The sequence below is a fragment of the Anoplopoma fimbria genome, chromosome 8, assembly GCF_027596085.1.
Source record: "Anoplopoma fimbria isolate UVic2021 breed Golden Eagle Sablefish chromosome 8, Afim_UVic_2022, whole genome shotgun sequence".
NCBI lineage: Eukaryota > Metazoa > Chordata > Actinopteri > Perciformes > Anoplopomatidae > Anoplopoma > Anoplopoma fimbria.
Window position 1 is genome coordinate 24,057,229 of NC_072456.1, and position 25,489 is coordinate 24,082,717.

At 39.4% G+C, this 25,489-nt stretch overlaps 1 protein-coding gene across 1 annotated transcript in view; it reads left to right on the forward strand.

The window, feature by feature from the left end:
- The window catches only part of pip5k1ca (phosphatidylinositol-4-phosphate 5-kinase, type I, gamma a), a 51,234-nt gene extending 30,494 nt beyond the window's left edge, over nt 1-20,740 (forward strand). The window contains exons 8-18 of the mRNA XM_054603275.1: nt 573-781; nt 1,634-1,717; nt 2,718-2,766; nt 5,674-5,758; nt 6,540-6,701; nt 7,313-7,454; nt 7,823-7,855; nt 8,576-8,695; nt 12,822-13,098; nt 18,211-18,300; nt 19,686-20,740. Coding sequence (XP_054459250.1) covers nt 573-781; nt 1,634-1,717; nt 2,718-2,766; nt 5,674-5,758; nt 6,540-6,701; nt 7,313-7,454; nt 7,823-7,855; nt 8,576-8,695; nt 12,822-13,098; nt 18,211-18,300; nt 19,686-19,688 — 1,254 coding nt within the window. The 3' untranslated portion in view covers nt 19,689-20,740. The remainder of the gene's footprint in view (nt 1-572; nt 782-1,633; nt 1,718-2,717; nt 2,767-5,673; nt 5,759-6,539; nt 6,702-7,312; nt 7,455-7,822; nt 7,856-8,575; nt 8,696-12,821; nt 13,099-18,210; nt 18,301-19,685) is intronic.
- Nucleotides 20,741-25,489: the final 4,749 nt, after the last annotated feature.

Genomic DNA, 25,489 nt, shown 5'->3' on the forward strand with positions numbered 1-25,489 from the left:
GGGATCCTGGGCAGTGTAATGGTTAGCGGGAAGGATTAGAGGAGTGTTTGAAGAAAAGATAAAATGACGCCATAATGCAGCGCTCTGTAGGGATGGATAGATAAAGAGACATAGTGTACAAAAGAAAATTGGAACAGAGTTGGAAAACAACGATTTTATGGTGCCCTGATTAATAAAAATGGATCATGGATGGGAGAGAAGGAGGCAGTAAAATAAAAAAAGCTACTCATGAGAGTGTTTGGCGTTAACAGGACCTTTCACTGTGAATTAGAGCTTTGTTACGAGCACCGGGTTTAACAAGGTGTCTGCTCTGGCAGCAGGCCTGCCCTCGACTTGTAAATCACCACCTCATATTTACTTATAAAGTGCACCAACACACTGGCTCTCTTATGCATTGTTTATTAGTGTGTGCATCACTGTGTGTAGCTCAGTACGGCTCTTACGGTTCTCCTTTCCTCCGGTGCTGACACTGTTATGCACTCTGGATAAAAGCTTTCACGCAGATTTATCCCGTCACTCGTCCGTCACTCACTGCACACTCACCTCCGTCACGTCCGTGTCCTTCCGCTCAGGTGCTGGAAAGCTTCAAGATCATGGACTACAGTCTGCTGCTCGGGGTCCACAACATGGACCAGGCGGAGAGGGAGAGGCAGTCGGAGGGCTCGCAGGGCAGCAGCGACGAGAAGAGGCCCGTGGCCCAGCAGAAGGCCCTGTACTCCACCGCCATGGAGTCCATCCAGGGTGGAGCCGCCTGCGGAGGATCCATCGACACCGACGACACGTGAGTTTAGCCAGAGAGACAAAGAGGCTGCTGGCAACAAGAGTCGGGTGGTAAATATATGACTGGTGGCACTTTAAAAGGGAGAGTGCATGTCTCAGACTTGCACATTCATGCCACATTAATCATAATAAACTTTTATTTATAAGAGCACTTCCACTCAATTGATTCTTCTTCTCCCGACACTTAAACTGCTTTCAGTCCTCAGACTCTTCTTCCTCACCTTGTCAACTTAAAAATACAATATATATAACAATTCCCTCTCATTTTATGGGGTTACACTTCATCTGACACTTCGAACCCTTTCATTATTTCATCTGACACTTACACTGCTTTTAGTGCTTATACTCTCTTTCCTCACCTCTTCAACTTTTGCCCCAAAAAACTTCAAGTTCTTCTTATTAAACAATTTCCACTCATGCTTCCACGTCAGCTGACACTTCCAATGCTTCACCTGACACTTCAACTGCTTTTACTGCTTAAAATGAAACTGCAACTCCAATGCAATATTTCAAACTCTTAACCTTTACAGTCTTAGCAACTTCAATTTTCAGCGTAAGTGGGCAAAACTATTTCCAGGAAATGTTGCTAATGTTTCTAATCTAAAATGGTGGAAAGAGGTGACACTGAAGGAGGTTGCTCCAATTTCAAGTGACCCTGAGGACATATATACACCTTCAATATCCAATGAATATTTAGATTTTGAATTAACAGATGGTGCTTGTTATAAATAATGGGATTTTGTCATTCCAAAAAAGAAATGCTTGACTTCTTGTACACTACATTAACAGCATCCAAACAAGCAGACATCATGACGTACTTTTCAAATCAGCTTTATTCTGCTTCTCATTTCAGGATGGGCGGTATCCCGGCTGTGAATGGAAAAGGGGAGAGACTTCTTCTCTACATCGGAATCATCGACATCCTGCAATCCTACAGGTGAACGTCATAGAAGTCATGTGATTACACGTGATCACCGCATGTCATCAACTATACATCTCCCAGTGTAATATGGAAGTCAGATAACTAGTACATACTCACAACAAATTTAAAGTACCCAAAAAAACTAAAATACACATTATTCCTTTTACCTGTGGTGATATTTATCAATATAGATATGTAGGTATTGGAGATTTAGCCTTAGAGATGTCTGCCTTCCACCTAGTTACTCAAGATAATCCACAGACAGTGTTGTGAGCATTTTCATTTTGAAACAATTTTATTTCTTCCAAACTACACCCTGCAACCCTATCACAGCGTAGGAGGCCTGCATCTATACTCAATACTGACAGAGCACTTAACAACTGAGCTAGCTAACGTTACAGCTCAGCCGAGGTGGACGCCATGTGGTGGAAATTACACAATTGGGGGGGGCATAACACAGAGAGACAAGGTTTCCCAGCCTTTTGAGTACATTACATTACAGTACATTTCATTACATTACGTTCCATATATGGTGCAAAACCTTTACACTATATACTTCCAACATACACTAATATAATTTTCCATTACAGCCATTAGATGCAAGCTTCCTTCCGCACGGGGATACTGTTAGCTGGTGTAGTTTGTCAGAAAGAAAATAGTTCCTACACAAAGCTGCTCACAACTGTGGATTGTCTTGATTAACCGGATCATGAACTCTTGATAGAGATATTGAGTTTTTCAAATGTAATTTTTTGGTACTTTGAGCACCACAAGACGACAGCCATACAGTTCCATTATATTGGAGAGAAGGCAGACATTTTCTAGGGTCGGTATTTCCAAAACTAGGCAACTCACACAAAAACAGGATCGTTAAATAGTATGTAAGAGGAAAAATATGTATTTTTTCGATTTTAAGGGGGTGAACGGTCCCTTTGAGGTTCTCAGCTTCAATCCTAATATAAAAGACGTCGTTTAACGTCACTGTGTTAAACTTGGCTTCTCTTTGTTCCCTCAGGCTAATCAAGAAACTGGAGCACACGTGGAAAGCTTTGGTTCATGACGGGGTGAGTTTTTAATAGCTTCTTGCATAGAGACACAGCCATTCAGATGCAGAACCATAAAGTAGACTCTAGTAGTCAGCCTTTACTGAAGTAACAAAGAAACACAGTGTTGTGTGAACCTGAATGGGTTGCACACATAGATTTTTACTATATTATTAAAATTGTGCACATACATTTTATATCTTTGGTTTTCTAAAACAATCCCTTTACACATTTCTAAAAATGTGTGGGCATCAAAATGCGACATGTAACCTCATGCAAATAGTTTATCATCAACAAATCGTGATCACATACATTTTTCTTATGCTTCCATAAACAAACAAGACCTGAACCATGAGCACTGGCAGCTCATTCCAGCCTACGTGCAACATTTTATATTGTGTGCTGCCAGGATCACAGACCGTCTTTGTTGCATGAAAGCATCTGAAGCTTACAGAGCTTTTCAGAACGCCCTGTGGTCTAAAAAGCAAAGGGATGATAGAAACGCACCTCACATCTCTTCATCTACTCACAGTGCATCATCATCAGGTCGTTCTCAGGATAGAATCCGTCCTGTCAACCTCACCCCCATCCCTCCTTACTCACTGCACTCTCCCACTATGAAACACAATCATACGTTAGATACATGTGGGAGAGCAAGAAACCACAGTAACAGTCTCGTGTGCGTCACTGCTGAAGGTGATAATAGGTTCTCCACACTAAGGTTTTAAGGAAAAGTTCGAACCTTCAATCACAAGGTTGACATACAAATTGAATTCTATATAAACATATAAATGCTGCAGTTCTTTTTGTTTTTGCATGTCTATTAATTCTTCATAAATCCAGTATTTCTGCACAGTTGCAGATAAAGATCAGGCTACACTAATATTATTAGTATTGTACTATTTATAGAATTAGATATTAGTGGTGGCAGCGTGGGATTGTGTCAGACTTGTGTGATCCAAACATTTCCATAACTCCAGAGTGCTGTAAAGTCCAAAAGTTATTGAAAAAAGATAAATGTAAACATTTCCAAAATGCACAACATGTTTTTATTTATCTGAAACATTTTGGTTCAATCCATATTTGTTGGCGTTTAGCCTTTCAAAAACAATATTTTCAATGCGGTCAAAAACGGCTTGCTTTCAGGCATGTAAAGGAAGACATGCACTGATCAGTTGTATCCATTACAGAAAGTTGGTTTAATAGAAGAAGATTAGCTCACTTAATTTGATTAATGTTTTTAAATTGTGCTTAATATTTTATTCTGATAGCACAACGTACCATCACATGTCCATTCAAGTTATGTGTTAATGAGTAGTTAAATCATTGTTGTTTTTCTGCACAGTTGCAGATAAAGATCAGGTTCCATTAATATCACTAGCATTATACAAGTTGTAGAATTAGATTCCAGTGGTGGCAGCCTGGGATTGTGTCAGACTTGTGTGATACAAACATTTCCAATAACTCCAGATTGTTGTAAAGTCCGAAATTTATTTAAAAGAGATTGATGTAATCATTTCCAAAATTCACAACAAAATAATCTGCTTTAAATCTTATTTGTGGGCATTTAGCCTTTCAAAACTAAAATTGTCACTGCAGTCAAAAACTTTTTGAGTTGTATCCAGCATAGAGAGAAAGTTGGTTTGATAGAAGAAGACTGGCTCATTTAATCTGATGAATCATTTTATTCATATTGAAAAAGAAATTCAAGGATTTAATATGTATTTTTAGGCTGATGACGTCATAAGATATGACGACAGACATTCAAAGCTTCATTCAATAGCTTCAAAAGAAGCTTTGAATTTACAAAAAGATATTCAGTGCAGCCCAACTCCACCCTCTCTCTCTTTGTTACATACAGCTTCAGTTTGGTGAATGCCTTCAAAAGATGTTACTCATAGTACTCCAGTGATGCTGATGCAAAAGAAGCTAATAATAACCAAGCTGCTGTCCCTTCTCTTCCTCTGTCTCCTCATCCCTCCATCCTTCTATCAGTCTAAACCAAACACCAAGTGTCATCTGTCACTCTGCTGGCAGTGTGATCTCAGTCTGCTGCTGTAACATAAATAATGTCTGTCTCCTTGTCTGGTTGTGTTTCTGTCCGTCATTTGTCTTTGTTTCTTGTGTTGTTCTGTCTGGTGGTTTGACCTAGAGAAGAGAATGACTTAAAGTGGCCCTATTATGCTTTTCCACTTTTTCCCTCTTCTTTAGTGTGTTATATATATTTTTGTACATGTAAAAGGTCCATAGAGTGTAAAACCTGAAGTCCACGCCTAAAAGGAGTTACCCTCCCCCTCAGAAGCTCCTGAGTTCCTGAAACGGCTCCATTGATTTCTCTCCTTCACTTCCGTAACTTTATGAGGTCATAATGTAACTTTATGAGGTCAAAATGTAACTTTATGAGGTCATAGTGTAACATTATGAGGTCACAATGTAACTTTATGAGGTCATAATGTAACTTTATGAGGTCACAATGTTACAGAAGTGACGTAAAACTCCTTCCGGCTAGTTTGGCCCTCTAACAACAAAAGAGAGAGACGGAGCTGAAGCTCCGGAGGAAGAGTTTTTTGAAATGTGAAAAGTTGACCAATCACAACAGAGCGGGCTAGCTGACCAATCAGGGCAGACTTTACTTTCTGGAAGGAGGAGCAAGCGCTACAACGGAGCGTTTCAGAGAGAGGGTGAGAAGAGGTGCTGCAGGACAGCCAGGATGAGAAAAACAAGGCAGATTATGAGCATTAACGCATGTAAACATGTTGTAACTGTAACCTGAGATAAAAATATGCACCAGGAAAATAGCATAATAATAGGGCCTGTTTAAATGGGACACTAGAGGAACTAATAGACAGTCAAAGCTGCTGTGAGCACTTGTGTGATCATTTTATTCATGCACTGATTGTCTCATTAATCTCTCCGTCTCTCCCTCAGGACACTGTATCAGTCCACCGGCCAGGCTTCTACGCCGACAGGTTCTTCAAGTTCATGAGCAGCACGGTTTTCAGGAAGAGCTCCTGTGAGTTCAATTTCCTGTCCAGACGCTACCTTACATAGTCAGACAGGGTTGTGTGGGAAGAGCCGCAGAAATAAATGTCAGATGTCGGGCTTTTGTCTCTTTTTACTGCCAAGCCCTGACAGGAAAATCAGATACGGGTGGCAGACTGCCCTTATTAGGTGCTGCTCCGTGTCATGTGAGAGTTAAAGATCGCTTTGATCCTTGTGCGTTTTTCCTTTTCATCACCTTCCAAAGATATTCACACACAAAGAAATAATTATTTGTAACAGGGAATGAGGGCAGATGTGATATTGTCATTGCAAAACCTTTTTTTTTTTCAGTTCAACCCCCAATTTCAATAGCTTTTTCCCTGCAGCACACAATCTAGAGATCTTGTAAAGCATGTAGCCATTCGGAAATATATAGAAATTGATTAACCGGTTGAAATTATCCACTGATGCATGCACTGATCTTTAGATTTATTGTGATTTTTGTGGACTGACTATTAAAAAAACTTTATAAATATAAAGGATCAGATTAAAAATCTGATTTAAAAAAATTGTAGTTTAATTCTAAACACAGAACTTCCCCAATTTTAGCCCAAAGGCAGAAATAAGAGCTTACAATATATGCAAGTGGCTTTCATAGATAAGAGAAAAGGAAAAAAAGGAACCAAACTGAGATTAAACATCTTCTAGAGAAGGTTCTGTTTATGTGAAGTTTATTTAGTTAAAAATGTTCAATTTTTTTTACTCTGACAGCACAATATACCATAATGAGTTATGTCTTAATCCTCCCTCAGCTCTGAAGTCATCTCCATCCAAGAAGGGCCGTGTGTCGTTGTCGGTGCCGAAGTGTGCCGGTCCTGGTGCAGCCTGGTCGGCCTGCCAGCTGCCCTCCGAGAGAGACGAGAACATCTACGACCTGAGAGGAGCTCGCAGCTTCCCGACGCTGGAGGATGAGGGTGAGTGTAACACCTGCAGACAGAGCTCCGCTGCAGAGACTTAAAGGGATAGTTTGCATAATTTTAATTTGGGCTGTATGAGGTATTTATCCATAGTCAGTGTATTACCTACAGTAGATGGAGTGTGGGAGAAACAAAGAGGAGTATCAGCACAGGAGCAAATAAATGCACTGCTGTGGACACGGGGCAGCAGCAAAATGTATTTTAGCCACCTAAAAAAATAAATAGCAGTTCAACTGTACCCTATATTTAGAATATTTTCACCACTTTACCTTGCTGTCAGACATCCCTTTACAACAGGAAACTGAAGCCGTTTTCAAAACCACAAGACTCCTTTGACAAAACCAGTAATTTTACCTTGCATAAACTTGAGTTGCTGGTGTACCACTGCCTCCATCAGTTAGTAAGTGAGTGTTTTTGTGTGACTTTGGTGTTTTAAAGGTTAAGTTTGGATTCACCAAAATCATATAAACTAACTAAATAAGAGGGATCAAAAAAAATGACAGGTACAAGCTCTCTTAAATATAAATAATAATATTAGTGTGCATGTCTCTCTCTCTCTCTCGCTCTCTCTCTCTCTCTCTCTCTCTCTCTCTCCCCCTCTCCTCCAGGGCGACCTGATCTTCTTCCATGCACTCCTCCATCTTTTGAAGAGGCCACCACAGCGTCAATTGCCACCACCCTCTCTTCCACCACCTCTCTCTCCATCCCCGAGAGATCACCCTCTGACACCGCCGAGCACCCCCGCTACAGGTGCTAAAACACGCACTCACACACCTTCACACACACACACACACACACACACATCTTATATCTTGTGGTCAAGAGAGATACATTCATTCACTGGCATGTTATTTTTACGAAAATATACTGTTACAAATCGCTTCATTCATCAAATTCAACTTTTTTTTTTTCTTGAGTTGACTCAGTTCTATCTGAAAAGTTCTACCAGTATTTCCTCGATAACACAATACCAAATCACACTTTTGTTGTGTTAATCTGACAAAAATCCTTTAATTTAAACTGAGAAAACTCACATAAATGCATCATTACTTGCTCATGTGAAAGTTTTAGGAGTTGTCACATACAGCTTGTACTGACACTGTTTCCTCTGTCTCCAGGAGGCACACCCAGTCTCTCAGCCATGACGGGAGGTGAGTCGGGAGCATGAATGCTACTTTCCCTTCATAAACCTTTTTAAACAGGATTAACTGAGCTGTTTTACAAAGTCTGGAGGCTCTCTAGCTTCATGTTTTCCCAGCATTAGACATTTCTGGGTGTGGTGGGTGGAGAGAAGAGAAAATGTGAGTCCAGCCTGTTGGTCATGTGTTTACGAGAAGGACCGTTCTTCCTGTTGCTATGATGTGGCCATGTTTGTTTTTCACGTGTGTCTCATTTCCTCTGTGGGTCCCAAGTTGGTCTCTGGGAGAGAGAGTAGAGAGAGTGTAACATAAAGCTAGCTGAGGGACATGAGGACTCGAATTGTTCACAGTCAACCTTTTATTGCCAAATATGGAAATAATATGAATAGCAAGAATTCATCAGGGAGAACCCGGGCCAGAATAACAAACAAACCAGTCTTAAGGTCAAATTAAATCACAAAGCTGACTAAACTTCCCAAAAATAAAAGTTACAATTCTCAGCCTGATTCCCTAAGCAACACAGAAAAACAGTATACGAGCAAAGTTGCCAGGAGACCTAGAAGAGCAGCTCTTACATCTTTATCTACCTCTAGATGAAGTGATTGGCTGCAGGTCTCCAGCTTCACAAGTCACAAGAGAAGGGCGGAGGAGTTATAACTGAGGAGCATCACAGTGCAACATCAGTCACCCCTTCCCCTATAAATGAATGTAACAGTGTCTGTTTGTGATCAGGACCCAGGAGGAGCTGCGTGTGCGTGAGGAGGATCAGCAGACCATCACAGTGGAGGTGGAGTTGAAGAGACACGACAGTGAGCCCTCCATCTCCGTTCCACAGCCTTCACCTGAAACCAGGTACACAAGCAACACCATGTTGAGCAGAAGTGATGATGTGTAACAACTTATAGATTCTAAAGTCCATCAAAACACGTCATGTAGTTGAATAGTCATGATTTTCTATTGTTTTTTAGGGTAATATATGCCAAAATACCACAAATGTTACTTCTATAACTTTCTACATCTTGGTATAAACTGAACGGAGTGAACATTTAAATCTTAGAGCTGCTTCTTAAATAGAATATAATAATAATAGGAGCCATAAAGTCTGTCACTGTCATTATGGGAAATGTAGGAAACGGGTTTAGACAAGGAAGAAGAATGCCGGAAAGAAAAAAAGATGTTGTCTCTGGTTCTGTTGCATCCATTTTTATCCTTTTTTTGTTCTTTAGTTGTTAATCGGTTTTCCAGCAGGGTTATGAAAGTACTAAATTGGTGTAGTACTCTTTTAAGTCCTGATGATCTGATTACAAGCTCAGTCAGTTGTTTACCCCCAAAAGTATTAACATTTTACCCTGCAAATTCAGTTTTGTGGTGGATTTTTCCTTCAAAACTTTTTAAGGCTCAATACGAATACTAACATTCATTTTTCACAGATCCTTCAAGACATGACCGAAATCTAAACTCACCAATATTAGTTTAATTACTTGAAAAGTAAAAAGTAAAATCAAATGAAAAATATCTGTCTTGCAACATGTTGCCATATTTAGCACACCTTCAAACACATCAACTCTCCATTTTGTTAAATAAATGTCTACATATATACCAGATAGACAATGAATATAACCATCACACACACACGTCTCTGTCACTGTAACCACTGACGACAAGACTCATCTCGCTCTCAGTATTCATGTGACCCCGATACAGGATGGATGAGCTGCAGAGATGTAATGAGTCCTTCATGACCTCCATCACCCATATGACTCAGTTTGACGCTGCACTATAAATAACCTGCTGCAGTGTCTCACCTGGGCTCAGCCAGCTGTTAGAGCAGCACGTCTAAATTACCTCTCTCACACACACACACACACACACACACACACACACACACACACACACACACACACACACACACACACACACACACACACACACACACACACACACACACAGTTCTTAGCATGCTACATATAAACACTGAAAGCAGCTTGAGCCATTTGTTTATTCTCCTCTGGTGTCCCTGTTATGGTTAGATACATGCTGCAGGCATCTACTCTACAGCAACTAGGTTATGAGAAAGTGCACACATGCATGTACATTGTTCGTTGTGTGTATAAGCAGTGTGTGTTCTTTTATGGGGTGTCGTGGGGGAACCAGTCAGTAGAAGTAGGGCAGTGGGGCAGGAAGCCTGCAGGCCCGGGACTGCTACTGTAAAACTGGGGTGACCCCGGAATTTGCATATTCTAAATGGGTTTGTAATTCAAGTTCACTGGTTTTGTCATTTTAGCTTTATTTAAAAATTGCATGAGAGGAAGAAAACAGCAGGGGAGTCATCACTCAAAACATAACATCACATACAAAACACTTTAAACTTAAACTTAAAACTTAAACTTTATTTAAATCAGTGTACATACATATATACATTCAATTTAGCCTATGTATTTAACCCATCCTCAGGAGCAGTTTTTCCTTGACCTGTATTGAAAACGTCCATAAGAATTTAGGAAACAACAGAAGCTCTAAGAGGATCCAACTGAATTTATGCTCGATTAGATCTTTTTTTTAAAGCAACTTTATTAATAACATAGAAAATGAGTAAAATGTTAAATGCGATTCTGTTCCGTTCAATAAAGAATTCCTGTCCAAAATAGAATCACCCCTCTTAAGAAGGATATTTTCAATTAAAAAGTGACAGCGAATGTTATTGATAACCAAATAGTTCGTCCCTTTAAATTTGGTTGCTCCAAGGAATTATGGGGATGACATTATCTCCGATCCTTTTCCTAAAGGATGGTCCAGTGAACCCTTTGCTTAATGAGATAATAAAGGAAGCATTGACACACCTTTCCTTAGCATTTAAACATTCAACCATCTTGCACATGGCTGCCACTTAATAATTTATTTCACTCAGTCGTGAACCTTCTGTGAAGCAGAAAAGACTATTCAACCGCACACTCTGTGTAAGCCGCATTAAATAAACTAACCTCAAACAGATGGGAACATGGCAGAGGGGCTGACATTTATTCCGGGGGTTAGGTCAGCGAGGATCAAGTGAATAATTGGGTATGATGCTGAGACTTCAGTGGCTAGACATATGGCCCGGGGGAGTGGAAGGAGCTGGTGGGGAGGAGAGAGATGGGGGGGGGGGGGGGAGCGTCTGAGAGCGGTTGAGAGCGTCTGCGACAGGCGGCTGATTTCACCATCTGACTCCTCCGGGCTGCTTCTAACTCACCTGCAGCTGGTGAACTGGTTGGTTTGATGGGAGGAGAGAGATGGAGCGCAGAAAGGGAAGATGGGAAACGGGAGGACTGATTGGAAGAGAATGACACAAAGAGAAGATGAGACGGCAAGAGTAATGTGTGAATAAAGACTGGAGGAGGGTGAGAAAGATAAAAGTAGGACTGTGAAATGAGATAAAAACCAAAATATAAAGAAAGAGAACAGCAGCAAATTAGAGTCTGATACACAGAGAGACAAAGATACAACTCATTAACAGTTTTGTAAAGATATATCTGGATGAAATGAGAGCTGGTGGGAAATAGAGACCCCACCCCACCCCATCTTATCTGCCTCATTTATTCAGCCAGCTCCGTCTTCGAGATGCCAACTCAGCTTTTTTTTTCTCCTCTGTGGCAAACTGCGGGGCTTTTCCTCTGGTGGAGCTTAACTCAAACACAGGAGCCGAGAGAGCGATGCGGATGTGGATGCGCCTAAATCCTTCCTAATAGTCGATGATCTGGCCAGGAACAATGAAGGATCGTGGCAGCACACGGCCAGCTGGCAAATCTTGGAGCTTAAGCAGCTAAACCACAAACACACATCTGTTGAGTTTGTTTTCTCGAATAGCTCGGTCCAGTTCCTCTGCCCTGCTGCAAGGAAAGTGCTTCATGACAAGTGACCCAATTAATGGCTCTCAATGTGGCCAACTGCTCTGTGTGTGTGTGTGTGTGTGTCAATGTCGATGTGTGTGTGTGTGTGTGTGTGTGTGTGTGTGTGTGTGTGTGTGTGTGTGTGTGTGTGTGTGTGTGTGTGTGTGTGTGTGTGTGTGTGTGTGTGTGTGTGTGTGTGTGTGTGTGTGTGTGTGTGTGTGTGTGTGTGTGAAACCATGTTGTTTATTTGGTGCTTAAACTACACAGAGCTGTTGTAATAATGGCGTCATTTTATCTTTTTCTACGCCAGACAGGCAAAGATACCATGTGTAGTGAAATGTACAGATGCATATGTTCTGATAAAAAAGGATTGTTAGTCACTTCAGTTTGGTTGACTTATTTGGTATGATTATTAAAATGGTCAAAAGTTGTAGCAGCGTCTGTGAAACAGGTCATGGAGGCAATTAAAGCACTTTAAAACCCTTAGTGTGCATGATACAAAACTTGTGTCAAAAATCCTACTCCTTCTCGGAGTCATTATCATCATTATCTCCCATGCTTGAAAAAAAATTCCATAAATCTGCTTGAAATCATAGAAAAAAGCACATCTTATAACTGAACACAACTTGCCTGAGAATCATTACATTTTTACATTTTCTTCAGTATCAAAGTAATCCACTGATGGTTGTCAGTGCACCTATGGGCAAATTGCAAACAGGAACTGCTTATAGCTCATTTGGCTTAATTTTGAGGCTTATTTGCAAAAATGTAAAACAATATATATAAACATATATATATATAAGGTAATATGCGCTCGTCTAAGCTTCCAGATTCCATTGACAGAAATGTCAATTTTACCCTCTTACCTTTTAAAACACAATTTATTCAAACTCAAAACCGTCATTGATAGTTTTTCCACTTTTACCAACTACAACAACAGCAATCACTAACTGGTGAATGAGTTTGAAAGACAAACGGATGTAAAAAAAAAAGGTCACCACGACAACATCTTCACTGTTTACTAACCCTTATTTCCTGTGTTTAAGAAAAACACAAACAAGCTCGTTTCGGTGGAAAAATGCTTTAACAATCCCATTTCCTCCTTCACACAGTGACGTTCAGGAAGGAGCTGGTGCAGAAGCTGCCGATGCGGCCGCAGCAGCAGCGCCCTCCATCTCTTCATCAGCACCTGAAGCAGCCTCCTCCTCCTCCTCGTCTGCCCCGGAGGCTGTTCCTTCTTCCTCCGGGGCAGCCAGTGAACCCCCGTCCAGTCCCAAGGCGGCGGTGGTGGTGGAGGCAGACAGGGCCAGCCAGGTGTCCGGCTCAGGCTGCACCAGCCAGGCTTCAGTCGATGATGAAGATGACGTGCCAATCACAGATATCTACTTTGTACGTAAAAACCCTCCACACACACAGACGTACACGCATGCATGTACACACACATTTATACTTTTAGATTCTTTCATAACACTGTTAAGACCAAAGAAGGCACATCTCAGAGCAGGACTAGCTCAAATCACTTTTTTATTTAGCCATCAAATCATCTTTAATACTCAATCAGCTTCAATGTTAATCGGCTGATAAGATAACTTTATAATAAACAATGCATTTATGATCATAAAGTCAAGGACTGAGCTGTATGATCTCCCACAGAGGCGTTGACAGAAGGACCGCAGAAAGGGAGTAGCGACTCAGGCCGGTACGGGATAAAAGTGTTTGCGTTCTTTGCTTGCAGTGTGGTGCACTCCGTTAAAGGGATAGTTCAACATTTAGGGAATTAGGCTTATTCGCTTTCTTGCAGAGAGTAACATGAGAAGTTTGACACCACTTTACCACCATCGTCTGTACAGATGAAACAAATCAAACATTTTAGAGCTTATAGTATGCAGATTTTCTTACTTTTGGACAGACCCAAGCTAGCCTTTTCTACCTGTTTCCAGTCGTTATGCTAAGCTAAGCTAACCGTCTGCTGGCTCTAGCTTCATATTCAGCGTACAGACGGTGTAGGAGTTGTATCAATCTTTTCATCTAACTCACAGCAAGAAAGCAAATAAGCGTATTTCCCAAAATTGGTAATTATCTTATTAGACAGTGTTTTGCAGTGTGCGCTCTGTTTGGAGTGTTTGCAGAGTGATAATAGCATGTCAACATCACTTTAGAGTTCCTGTCTCATAGAGTGGTGCAGGAATGTGTCCTAAAACCCGGTTCCCTCATCTAGAAGTCAGTGGGTTTGTTGAATGTGTTTTTGGTTAAATGCCTGAAATAATTTCTGTAGTTAACGCAGGCTTAAGAGATTTTAACATTTAGTTCTACGATATAAAATACATCAGTAAATGTCCATTTGGTCAATTTTGAAGCTTTTTTTTTTTGTCATGTGACCATGGTGTAGTTTGTTTAAATCCTAACGTTTACTTTCTACTTTTGGCGTTTGCACTGATGCTTACAAATCATGAAAGTTGTGTTTGTTTATGAAGATTATCTGCCTGAACAAAACATGTAAGTATCATAAATGGTTGTTTTCCACACAGCTTGTTTTCTGCAATAATCCAAAATCCAATGGGTAACCAGTGCAATGCTAACTTCCTGAGGTTGGCTAACAAAAATACCCTGCACCACTCTATATGATCATAACAGATCTGCAGACACACTCAGAAGCTGGTTTTTGTGTGTATAACCTGCTTTTGCAGTTTGCAGGATCGTCCTACTAAAATCAGCTGGATGCCATCAGATAGTCTTGTGTTGGCAGGTCTAAATTTCCCCCAAAAGCACAGCTATGAATGAATGTATGAGTGTCAGGTGGAGGATGGAGAGCAGAGCCAGTGATCTAAGTTACAGATAGAAACGTTCCCGCCCGGCTGCGCTCTTACTGGGTGTCTCCTGACAGGAATCAAACACCCTCTAATGTGGCACGAAAACAAATCCTAATGGCCAACAGGTTAGTCAAAGAGCTCATTGAGTTATTTAACAGGCCTCTCATCTGACCGGCTCTGGCTGGTGCCCAGTCCATGCTTCAAAGGAGCGGACTCTCTCTGTAGTAGCAGAAGTGGGGGGGGGGTGAAGTGTAACTACACAGAAAACACACTGCAGACAGTGAGTGAACGAGTGGAAAAGTAAGTTGTTTCATCAGCTGTCAGCACGAGACCATGTGACCATCACTGAAGAATGGAAGCTTCACAAATCGTGCATATGAATTATTGACAGGTACATTTAAACCTACAGGATCTAAGATTCTATTGCAATAAAAAAAAAAACCACTCAAAATAAGTTGATCAGGGTTAATTTCAATCATCAGGATAATTGTGAATATTTTTACAGGAGTGATTTGAAAAAGGCTGTGTAGCTAGCTATAAATGTAGAGAGTGGAAAATTAAAAAAAATACAGAAATTTTCATTTAAAAAAGAACAAAATCGCACAATGTTGCTAATTTTAAAATGTATTTATCCTTTATTTATGCAGGGGGACATTTAACTTCATGATAACCTTATTTAAGGTTGTTTGTTTTTCACTAAAAAATATATTATAAATATTATATAAATAATGAAACCCATATACATGAATATTTTTTCTTAATAAATAGTAAGGTGAAGTGATTCAAGTATGTTTTAGTGCAATTTTAAGAATTTAAAGTATATTTTGATAATTATCGGTCTGAATTCAATTTTCATATGACCTCATGTCTAGTTAGGATCTCTGCAGCTTCACTCAGTTTGGCCGTTCATTCTTCCTCTGTGTTCTACATCTCTGTTTCTGTTATCTCCATCATCATCATCATCCCACACAAATCCAGTTTTCTGCATGGCAGCTTGACCTCACTTGCTCGACAATTTCCTTGTTATCGCTCCTTTATCGACCTTCTTATTGCTCCTCACATCCTTCAGGAGTTGGAGTAGTTTCAACTAACAGAATCACTTTCTCTGCATTGCTGATGCAATTATGATAGTAAGAGAGAGAAAAACTAATTGCACCATTGCTGGAAACTAATGAAGACCGAGTGCAATCACATTTAATATGTCTTAATGTCTCACGTTAACATAACCCAATTGCCACCGCACCAGAGCTTGCTAGCTTCTTTATATGTGAAAATAATTGAAATAATCATGATTTCAGTTTTTGTAACGTCCAGAAACTTTTTATACAAAACAAAATGATCTTTTCTTGCTGGTCGCTGTTTAGTTTACGGACGAATTTCAGAAGCATCCAGTTGAGGTGAAAAGGATCTTTTTTTCTTTTTTTTTTAAAGCTTTAAATCAGAAGCACAAATACTTTATTGATCCCCAGGGGAAATGAGTAAGTTACAGTTGTGAAGAAATATGAAAAATGTATAAATTAAGGACTGTAAAATATAAATACATTTAAATAAATAGTAAATTATGTACATAAAGCTACAATATATAAGACAAGTATAAATGCGGTGTTAAAGGGAGTATTGCACAGTTGAAATATGACAATTACACAGTTTGTGTAAAAGGAAGGGTCGAGAAATATTGTTTTAATATTGATGCAGGAGAAGGCAGCATATGTGATCATCAGCATGTGTAGCTCCTCGGGTAAAACGTCATTTAGCTGTGAGATCGGAGTTATTGCTCCAGACACAGAAGGACACAGGTGTGTGTGTGTGTGTGTGTGTGTGTGTGTGTGTGTGTGTGTGTGTGTGTGTGTGTGTGTGTGTGTGTGTGTGTGTGTGTGTGTGTGTGTGTGTGTGTGTGTGTGTGTGTGTGTGTGTGTGTGTGTGTGTGTGTGTTGTCACTTCACAGGTTTACCAAAGTGGCTCGTGACTAAATTATTCACACCATCAACAGTCTCCACGTTCACTTTTTCCCTCTGCTCTTCTTCACCTCTGTCCTCCACGTCTGATTGCTTCTCTTCTTTTGTCTCCTCCTCCCTTCACCTCCATCCTCCTCCTCCGCTCCGTTCACACATTTCTACCCCCCCTTCTCTTAAATCATTCTCACCTTTTCCCACCGCTCCATCTACAGTCCTGAAATCTTTCTTCCACAGTTCTCGCTCTTTCTCTTCTCTGCCTTTATATTGTTTCCTTCTCAGTCCTGTGATTGAATCCTCGTGATTCACGGTGAAAGTCAGATACCGGCGTGTGGTGTGGCTGCCACATTATCTATCCGTCACCTCTGAATCATCCAGTGTGTATCTCTGCTGCGTTACACACATCCAGAACCATCTTTTTCCATTTTCACCTCAGCGTGTTTACTTTTCTTTTTGTTTCATCTCTGTTCCATACACACCCACCCATGTTGTTCGTCAGTTTCCTGATGGGAGGACCTGGGTGGTCTCTCCTTTCCGACTGAGGAGGAAATGCCAGTCCAGTTGGCCAGTAAGTGACTAAGATGGTGTTAGTCATGTAGGTGGTGTCCATCCTGGCTTTAGACTAGATTAATCCCGAGTGCAAAGCTGTTGGTTTGATGAAACATATGAATGTTTCTGTATCCACTTCAGGTGTTTTTGTGATTGTGTTGTGAACAAAAAAAGCAATATGTGCTCTCCCCAAAGTGAAGACAATGAAGTGTGGGAGGCAGGTAAACAAAAGACATCTTATTTGACAGTCTGCTCTTCTTTTACTCTTCTAATTATCTTCTTTTGAATCTCCATTTGTTTCATCACTCACTGACAGCCTCCCTCATCCCACAATGCACCTGTATGGATAGCGTGTTAGCTCCAACGTGCTGAGCTCTGTGTGTGTGTGTGTGTGACTGTGTGTGGGTGTGACTGTGTGTGTGGGTGTGTGTGTGTGTGACGTCAAACCCAAGCCAACATACCGTGTTGCAGCTGCTTCCCTCTCTTAAAGGGCCGGTACATACAGTAGGAGCAATAGAAACCCTACAGAAGCTTTTCTACACATTATGCAAAGAGCTTCTTGCTTGTTGGAAAGGAAACACAAAACAATTCAAAAGCATCCTGTTCTTGTGGTTCTGCGTTGACTGAGGATGCTCTCTGTGTCATCCTGGCTCTCCTCCCATTTCCCACCTCCTTTTCCCCCGCTCCTCATCCTCTCCCGTTTTGGCCGATGCAGCGACTCATCCCTTTGCTCCTCACACCTTCGCTTACGCTTCCTAGGAGTTCATCCAAATGTTTAAAAAAAAAAACCCCACTTTTATATTCAAACACAAATAAACCCATTGTGATATTTCCAAGCTTGAACAGCACGTTCTCTGTACCGCTATAAACCTGGTATTTTTCCAAATTTCTTCATCTCTGTGTTCCAACTCTTCTAACCAAAGGGATTCAACACATCCTTTTACACTCTTTTAACATTTTTTTTTTTTTACACCTACTCAATGTCAAATTCACACTTTCCGATGTCTCTCAGCAACATTTCCTCCTATATGCATCCCTAATTTTCATTTCCTGTCTTGTCTTTTTCTTCTCCTGTGATCCCCCCCCCCCACCTCGTCTGTCTCCTGCCTGCCCCTGCTGCTTGTCTCTGTGCCTCTGGCCTCTCCTCTGTCCCTCTGGCCCCCTCTGCTGTGGTGGCCATGTAAAAACAGCCTCAAGACGACAGCACCTGGGTGTACTCTCCGCTACACTATGGCTCAGAGTCTAAGGCCCTGCCAGATGGGGATTGGGAGAGAGAGACAGTAAGTGAGAAGCATCGGACTAAAATGTAAAAGTACAGGGGAAAAAAATCCCTCAGACGAGAGATAAAATAGTTTGTGTTCGGTCTCCGGAAAGATGGAAAGGATCAGATGTAACTTTACCTTCTTGAGAAGCTTCTGCAGTAAACGTGTGGAAAAAAGCTTCTCAGGTTCAAAAAGGTGAACACCAGAGAGAAGCTTGCACTGCATCCAGAAACCCACCTCTGCATCACAGCATTCATTCCTCATTGCGAGTGGGTGGAAGTGGTCACTTGCAGTTTGCGTGACCATTTAGTCCACGACCTGCCATCCTGTGTCCCTCCAACAACAAGCTGCTCAGTGTTTACCGCACCGCGTCACTGCATCGCGCTGCAGGAAGCTGCTACAGTCACGTTATATAGATCAAGGACATCATTTTAGTCATTCTGAGGCAATTTGGGTGATTATTTCTATGCAATAATATGTTTATTATAAGCATTTCAGTTAAGGAGTTAAACGTTCTCCCCCCAGATAGAGATATCTATCTGCCTGTTAGGTAAATCTGACAAAGTCAAATGAGAAATGTCATCGCTCGGCTCTGACTGGTTTCCTTTAGAGGTCTTATGATGCTTGTCGGCTGTGTTGAAGCATTTGCTCACACTTCGCTCTGATATGGTTTCATCAACCATTGCAATTTCTTTCCCCAAATCATTTTATTTTTCATCTTCACAACCAGCCAAAGCATGTTTTCTCCCGACATTCCTTATGGAGTCATTTAATTACCAATTCCGTTCACGTAGATGTGTGTAACTTAAATTTTGTTAACATAAGAATGAACCTAAATTAATCCCGGTTCCATATAAACATGATGCCTTATCATATTGTTTATGATGAAAGTAACTGAGCTCTTTTGTCTTTCAATTTAAAATAATTCTGCACTCATTTGGAAATACTTTGACCACAAGTTACAGATGATGTCTGTTTACAACACAAATGGCAGCTAGAGAAGAGAGAAAAATGTGCTTAAATACTCAAGAGGCTCAATTTTGAATTTTGTAGCTGATGCAGATGAATTAAAATATTATTTCATATTTGCTCAGGAAATGTATTTTTCACCAAAATCCCCGCAGGTGTTTGATGTGGCGTTCATGCTCACTCAGATTAAATGGCACCAATCAGTCTGACGTACACTACACACTAAACGCTTATTGTTTGATGTGTAATACATGAAAACATCCTCACTATTCCTGGTTTTCACTTGCTCAACGATGTGTGCTGTGATTTCACAATCATCAGCTTGTAATGCATGAGAAAAGATTCACATTTTACACCGTGGGGGGAGAATGATAAAAGGTGTATGCTGCTGTGTGCACTCTGCCTAATACACTGACTCTGTCTGTCTCCCACAGTAAACCCTGATCTCTGGCAGAGAGGAGTGAACATCTCAGTGGAGAGGACTCACCGGTCTGACGTCCAGACCTCAGCGGTAGCAGCAGGATCTCTGTCTGAACCAGGATTTTAAACACACAGAAACTGAACACTGAGGGGGGAGAGTGACTTGCGTTACCAGAGAGGGAGGAAAAAAAAAAAAAAAAAGTCCTGACAGTGATGATCGTCACTGATTTTCCAACCATCCCTGCCTTTCACCCTTGACAAAATGAAAATTATATCAATTTAATAATAATGTGTATGTGTGACATACGGTAGTGCGTATACGGCTGTAGTCTTATGTGTTTGACCTCCATGACAGAAGGTAGAAAGTTACCGTTACTATGGGAAGTATTCCGTTTTCATGGCCACATTGAGTCCCCTCTGATTCAGTGTTATACGACGATAAAACATGAGGACCTCCAAGTGTGGTAAATACTTTTTATTGGCACTGTTCAGCGAATTCTAGTTCACACAAGCACTGTGCTCTAACGGGCTCTACAGGCCGGCCAACTCACTCCGCAGAGCAGCAGACTGAAATTTGCAGGTATTGAACTTATTTTAAATCAAAAGAGACTTAATTTAAGAGATATATTTATTGGCATGGTGCACAATAAAGTTAAGAAATAGTTCAGTCTTTGGCGGTAAGTACAGACCAGGAAAGTACTGAGAAACGCCTGAAGATGTGGATGGATGTGATAAGGAGCGGTGCTTTTGATGATGGAAGGAACTCTGGATGTGATGAGAACTGGAGGGTTACAGTGATTTCCTACTGAAATTATAAATGCTGACAGCAGTGATACGATTGGCTCGTTGAGATCGTGGCAGAATCTGGTTGGTTGACTGAAAGAGAAAGAGATTGGGAGAATAAATGAGAAGCATTTGAAGTCTTTGTGAGTGAACTTCAGCTAATTTTTACATTTTAATGTATTTAATCAGGAAGTTTCATTGGGATTAAGACGATGTCTTTTCCAAGAGAGACCTGAGAACAAGAAACATTCTCAAGAACACAATAAGAAAAATAAAAGAAACAGAACTACACAATAAACAGAAATTTAAAAAAAGAAATAATTAAACACATCAGATAATGAAGTTTCAAAATCTCCAAGGCGAATGTAAGACTAGTTTGATGGCAGTGTGCAGTTCAATCCATTTAAAGGTATCTGAAACCAGTTCTGTCAACAAGAGTGTGTACATGAGGATATCTAAGGTTAAGTACTGGATCATATACTGTTGTTACTTTATTTAAATGACAGAAGTGATTTAAATCTAGTAACTACAGTAGATGATCCAGATCAAGCTCTCTTTCAAGAACTGGGAAAAAAAACACAAAAAGTTAGATGATCACCTTCAAAACATCTGCTTATCTTTGGGTCAATATCCCAAATGTGTCTCCTATGATCGGCCACCTGTAGATTTCAGTGTGCTGAGTGAAGAGTGAGCGGTCGGTGTTGTTGTTTGGAGGGCTTTGCTTGTGCTCATAGAACTGGAGTTACATTAATAACCATCGTTCGGCCAATCAAGACAGAACGTCATCACATTTCCAGTAGTGAATATATGCAGTTTAGTTTCTAGAGGAAATAATTAAAAAGCATAATTTTCTTAAGTGAATATATATAGAGAGGTGTTTCATTCATAGCATCATCATTTATTATTTATATCAAACTCTTTGTTGCATTCATAGCATTATCATTTATTATTTATATCAAACTCTTTGTTGCATTCATAGCATTATCATTTATTATTTATATTAAACTGCTTTTACAACTTTTTTTTTTTATTTCTGGGCTTTTCTTCTTTTACTACTGTGAGCTTATATTTATTTCTTTTTTAGTTTGTATTTTATTCTAATGTTCATGTTTTTTTGGTACCTTTTTCACTCTGAAATGCTTAAATGTTTCTTCTTTTTTCTATTTGCTTCCAAAGAACATTATTTTTTTTGTTCTCTATAAGTCAATCCCTGCAGCTTTTTTTTAGTTATTTTCTTGTTTTTGTTTTTGTTTCTTGTAAAGTCAGTGTTACCACATTTCTCGTGGGATCGTCTGAGGCTTATGACTCTTGCCTTCACAACAGAAGGCTTTACTTGCAACACTAAGGCAGCAGACATTATACAGTAACTACTCATCATTGCAATGTCTTCCAGTGTTGCCATTTTTCTTGGACAGATGCGCACAAATCATTTGTAATACTAGAAACTCACATTTAAATTTTCTGTGTTAAAAAAAATCAGCATATCAGTGACAGTCGCAATATCGCCCTCGACCTCCAATAACGAATCCATCGACCGGACATTTCAAACATTTGTAGATGTAGAGCATCCGTCGTAATATTTGCAGTCGATATCGTACCTGTTATGTGTATATTTGAATGAACACAGTGCGTCGCAGTGTTTGGTGCGACACAGCAGTTTGTAAATGGGTTGAATGTCGTTTGCACTTATCAATAGGACCTGAAGATGAACTATAGTGATAGAGGCCAAATAAACATGCATCGTGTTTATGTTCGTTTCTGCACACACAGGCTGATATCTAGACAGCGTTTCTTTTTCTTTTTTTGGGGATTGTCAAATGTGTGTGTGTGTATGTGTGTGTGTGTGTTGGTGCAGTCAATCACAGTCATTGTAGGGTTAGTGTTTACTGTAGTCTCTCTGTGGCTGACATCTTAAGGACTCTCGAGTAAGTTAAAGTTCAACAAACTGATTTTTTATTCAAACTTCAGAAACTGTATCTTCAGTTGGTTGGTGAGTTTCTGTGTGTGTTAGTGTGTAAGAGAGGACACATTGTAAAAAAAAAAAAAAAAAATTATAATAAATAGAAATCAGATCGTTCCCATGACGTGCCGTGGCCAGTTTGTAATCAGTTTGCTGTTGTTCATCAGATGGAGACCATAGCAGCAATATTTTGTACAGTCTAGCTTTCATGTTCATTTTTATTGCCTTATTGAGAAATTTTACGTGTAGGCCTATATTTTTATTTTTTGTCACTCGTGCTGTTGTATTTATTTTTTTTCTTTTCTCATAGTTGTGCTCCTGAGAATGTGTACATAAAAAGTATAAATACATATATAAAGATATACAAATATATTTTCCATTTGAAATCGGAGAATATTATTTTTATTTGGTTTTATTTTTGCTGCTGGGCAAGAAATGATTGCGGTCGACATGATTTACTGTACCATATTCTTCGGTGTGTTTATTGAGATGCAGCTGCTGTATATTTATGGTCTATAAACCACAGCTGTTTCTTAGTAAGATATCCAACATTGACAGATTTGTGGGTTTTACTGTACATGCAAATCAATAGGGTTTCTTCCAGCTGTGTTGTGTACGTGTTTTCAAATCGCTGTGTGCCCTCATCCAATAAGGAGAGTCCTTTCCAGAGACATAGCATGATTTCAAAAAAATGAATATGCATATCAGAAATGTGTATTTATGTATATCTGTGTATATTCATCTATTTATACGTGAGTATAAATAGATGTCTGTATGTGTGTGTGTTTGGACTCAATCAGAATGAATACAAAATAAAGCAGTTCTATGAATTGTTGTTCATGGAGATAATGTTCTATCATATTTTTTATTGATTCCTTGTTGAAATCACCTTGGATTTGATAATTTAACTTAATTAAGAGAGACTGAGTAGCACCTACTGATTTCAGTTATCATGTATTAAATCCTGAATTCATTGTCATTAGGCTCAAAAGAGTAATTGGGTCCTTAAAATGTAATGATTGAGTTTGACATATGTACAAACAAAAGCCTTCAGTTTGACAGTATTTTAGTGATCAAATATCATAAAAAGTTTATCTTCAATGTTGCAAGTTTGCACATCAAGTATATCATTCATATGGCTAGATTTATTTGTAAGAAAACATAAGATAAATACCAAACAATGACACTTAAACATTGTTTTACCATCATTTGTGCACACGGTCACTGCTTTACATGGTTTTAACTTTATCCGACATATTTGTCACATTCCAGGACGGTTGTTTCTTCAATTACAACAAAGTATATATATATATATATATATATATATATATATATATATAAAGATTTGTGGGATCAGAATAAGAATCGTGTTTATTACCAACTAGGTTTTCACATATAAGGTATTAGCTTTGGCGTATTGGTGCATGACATAAATATCATATAGATTTATTGAAATTAAAGATAAAAGAAAGAATTTAAACAAATATAGAATGGGAGAAAGTTTAAATAAAATATGAAAAGATACTACAAAAAAAGAATTAAAAAGAAAGAAATGTGCAGTTTTTAAATGTGGTAGTTTATGGTCTTAAGTTCTTTCAAATTGGTATGCACAACAATTCCAAAAGCAGTCATTGGCAATAAACATCTTAATGAACAATGCTACTAAAAAAAAACAAGATAATTCATAGATAAAACAAAATGAGACTTTGAACATACAATTTGCAAGTCAAATAAAGGATAAAATATAACATAAAGAAATGCAAATAAAGAAATAATATGTACACAGGAATGTATTAAATATATATGTATAATGATAAGTATTGGTATGTTTATACAGAGATGTTAACTGTTGTGTAATGTGACTGGATCTGTTGTTCTCTCCCTTTGATAAACATTGTGAAACATTTGGCATGGCATGCTCTAAAATATTGTTATGTTGCTCTGGACTGGGATGTTGCCCAATCTAGGGAGGAAACAGGGCGTCAAGGGTTGTGGAACATTTTCCTCTTCGTGTTCAGAGTCGTTTCATGAGAGTCACGTCGTCTCCACTCACTCCAATGGACCAGGTTTAGTCTAAAGAAGACTACAGCTATGCTAGTGGCACTATGAGGCTGCACTTTGACATGGGTTTATTTATTTGAGCTAAATGCCAACCTTAGTATACTAACATGTTAACAATTATGATGTTTCCATGCTGATGCTAAGTTGGTATAATGTTTACTGTGTTCACCATCTCAGTTTATCAGGTTATTAGTTGACATTTACCCCATATTTGTCATTTTGGCCACTGTCATCTTAAGCAACTAGAAATCTAAATACAACAGATCGCTGAAAAATACAATTTTAGGCGAACAAAAAGGTTACAATTAACTTTCATGAACTGAAAACTACACTTTGAAAGGGTTATGGTAATTTCATCGTAAACATGTCTGTAGAAAATGTCATGGCACAGAGTAGTTGAGATCTTATAGTCCAACTGGCAGACTCATAGCCATGATGTAAGCATATCTAAAAAAATATTAGAATTTGCATTTTAAAACAAAAAGCAACACAAAAAACATGTAATATTTGTGTAACTGCAAATTGAAAACATGTCTTCAAGTCATTGTATGCTCCCCAAATCTCCAGGAAAACTACCTAAATGTCCTTCGTTGCTCCTACACCTCTGGCAAGTCAGCATGTGGTTGGCTTTTAGTGCTACTTATGTAGTTGTACTCCAGGGGCTGGGCCTGTAAGTGTACTTAGGCCCTGAATGATTTACCAAAGGGATCCGCAGTCACTGCTGTCAGGAACAGAGCCAGTAGATTACTTTCCTTATGTATTCCATGTTTCAGTTTTTGTTTTTTTAATCTGTAGTTGTTGCATTCATAGGGACTTGTAGCATTACTTTTGTGTAGGAGTAAATGCAGGGGTACAAACCAAAACCCCTTAATCAAAATCAAACCCGTCTTATTCTCACACGCACGTAAATGCACACATATGAACACACACACACACTTACACACACACACACACACACACACACTCATGCTCATTCACAATTTGACTCATTGCATGTTTTCTTGTTGTTTATAA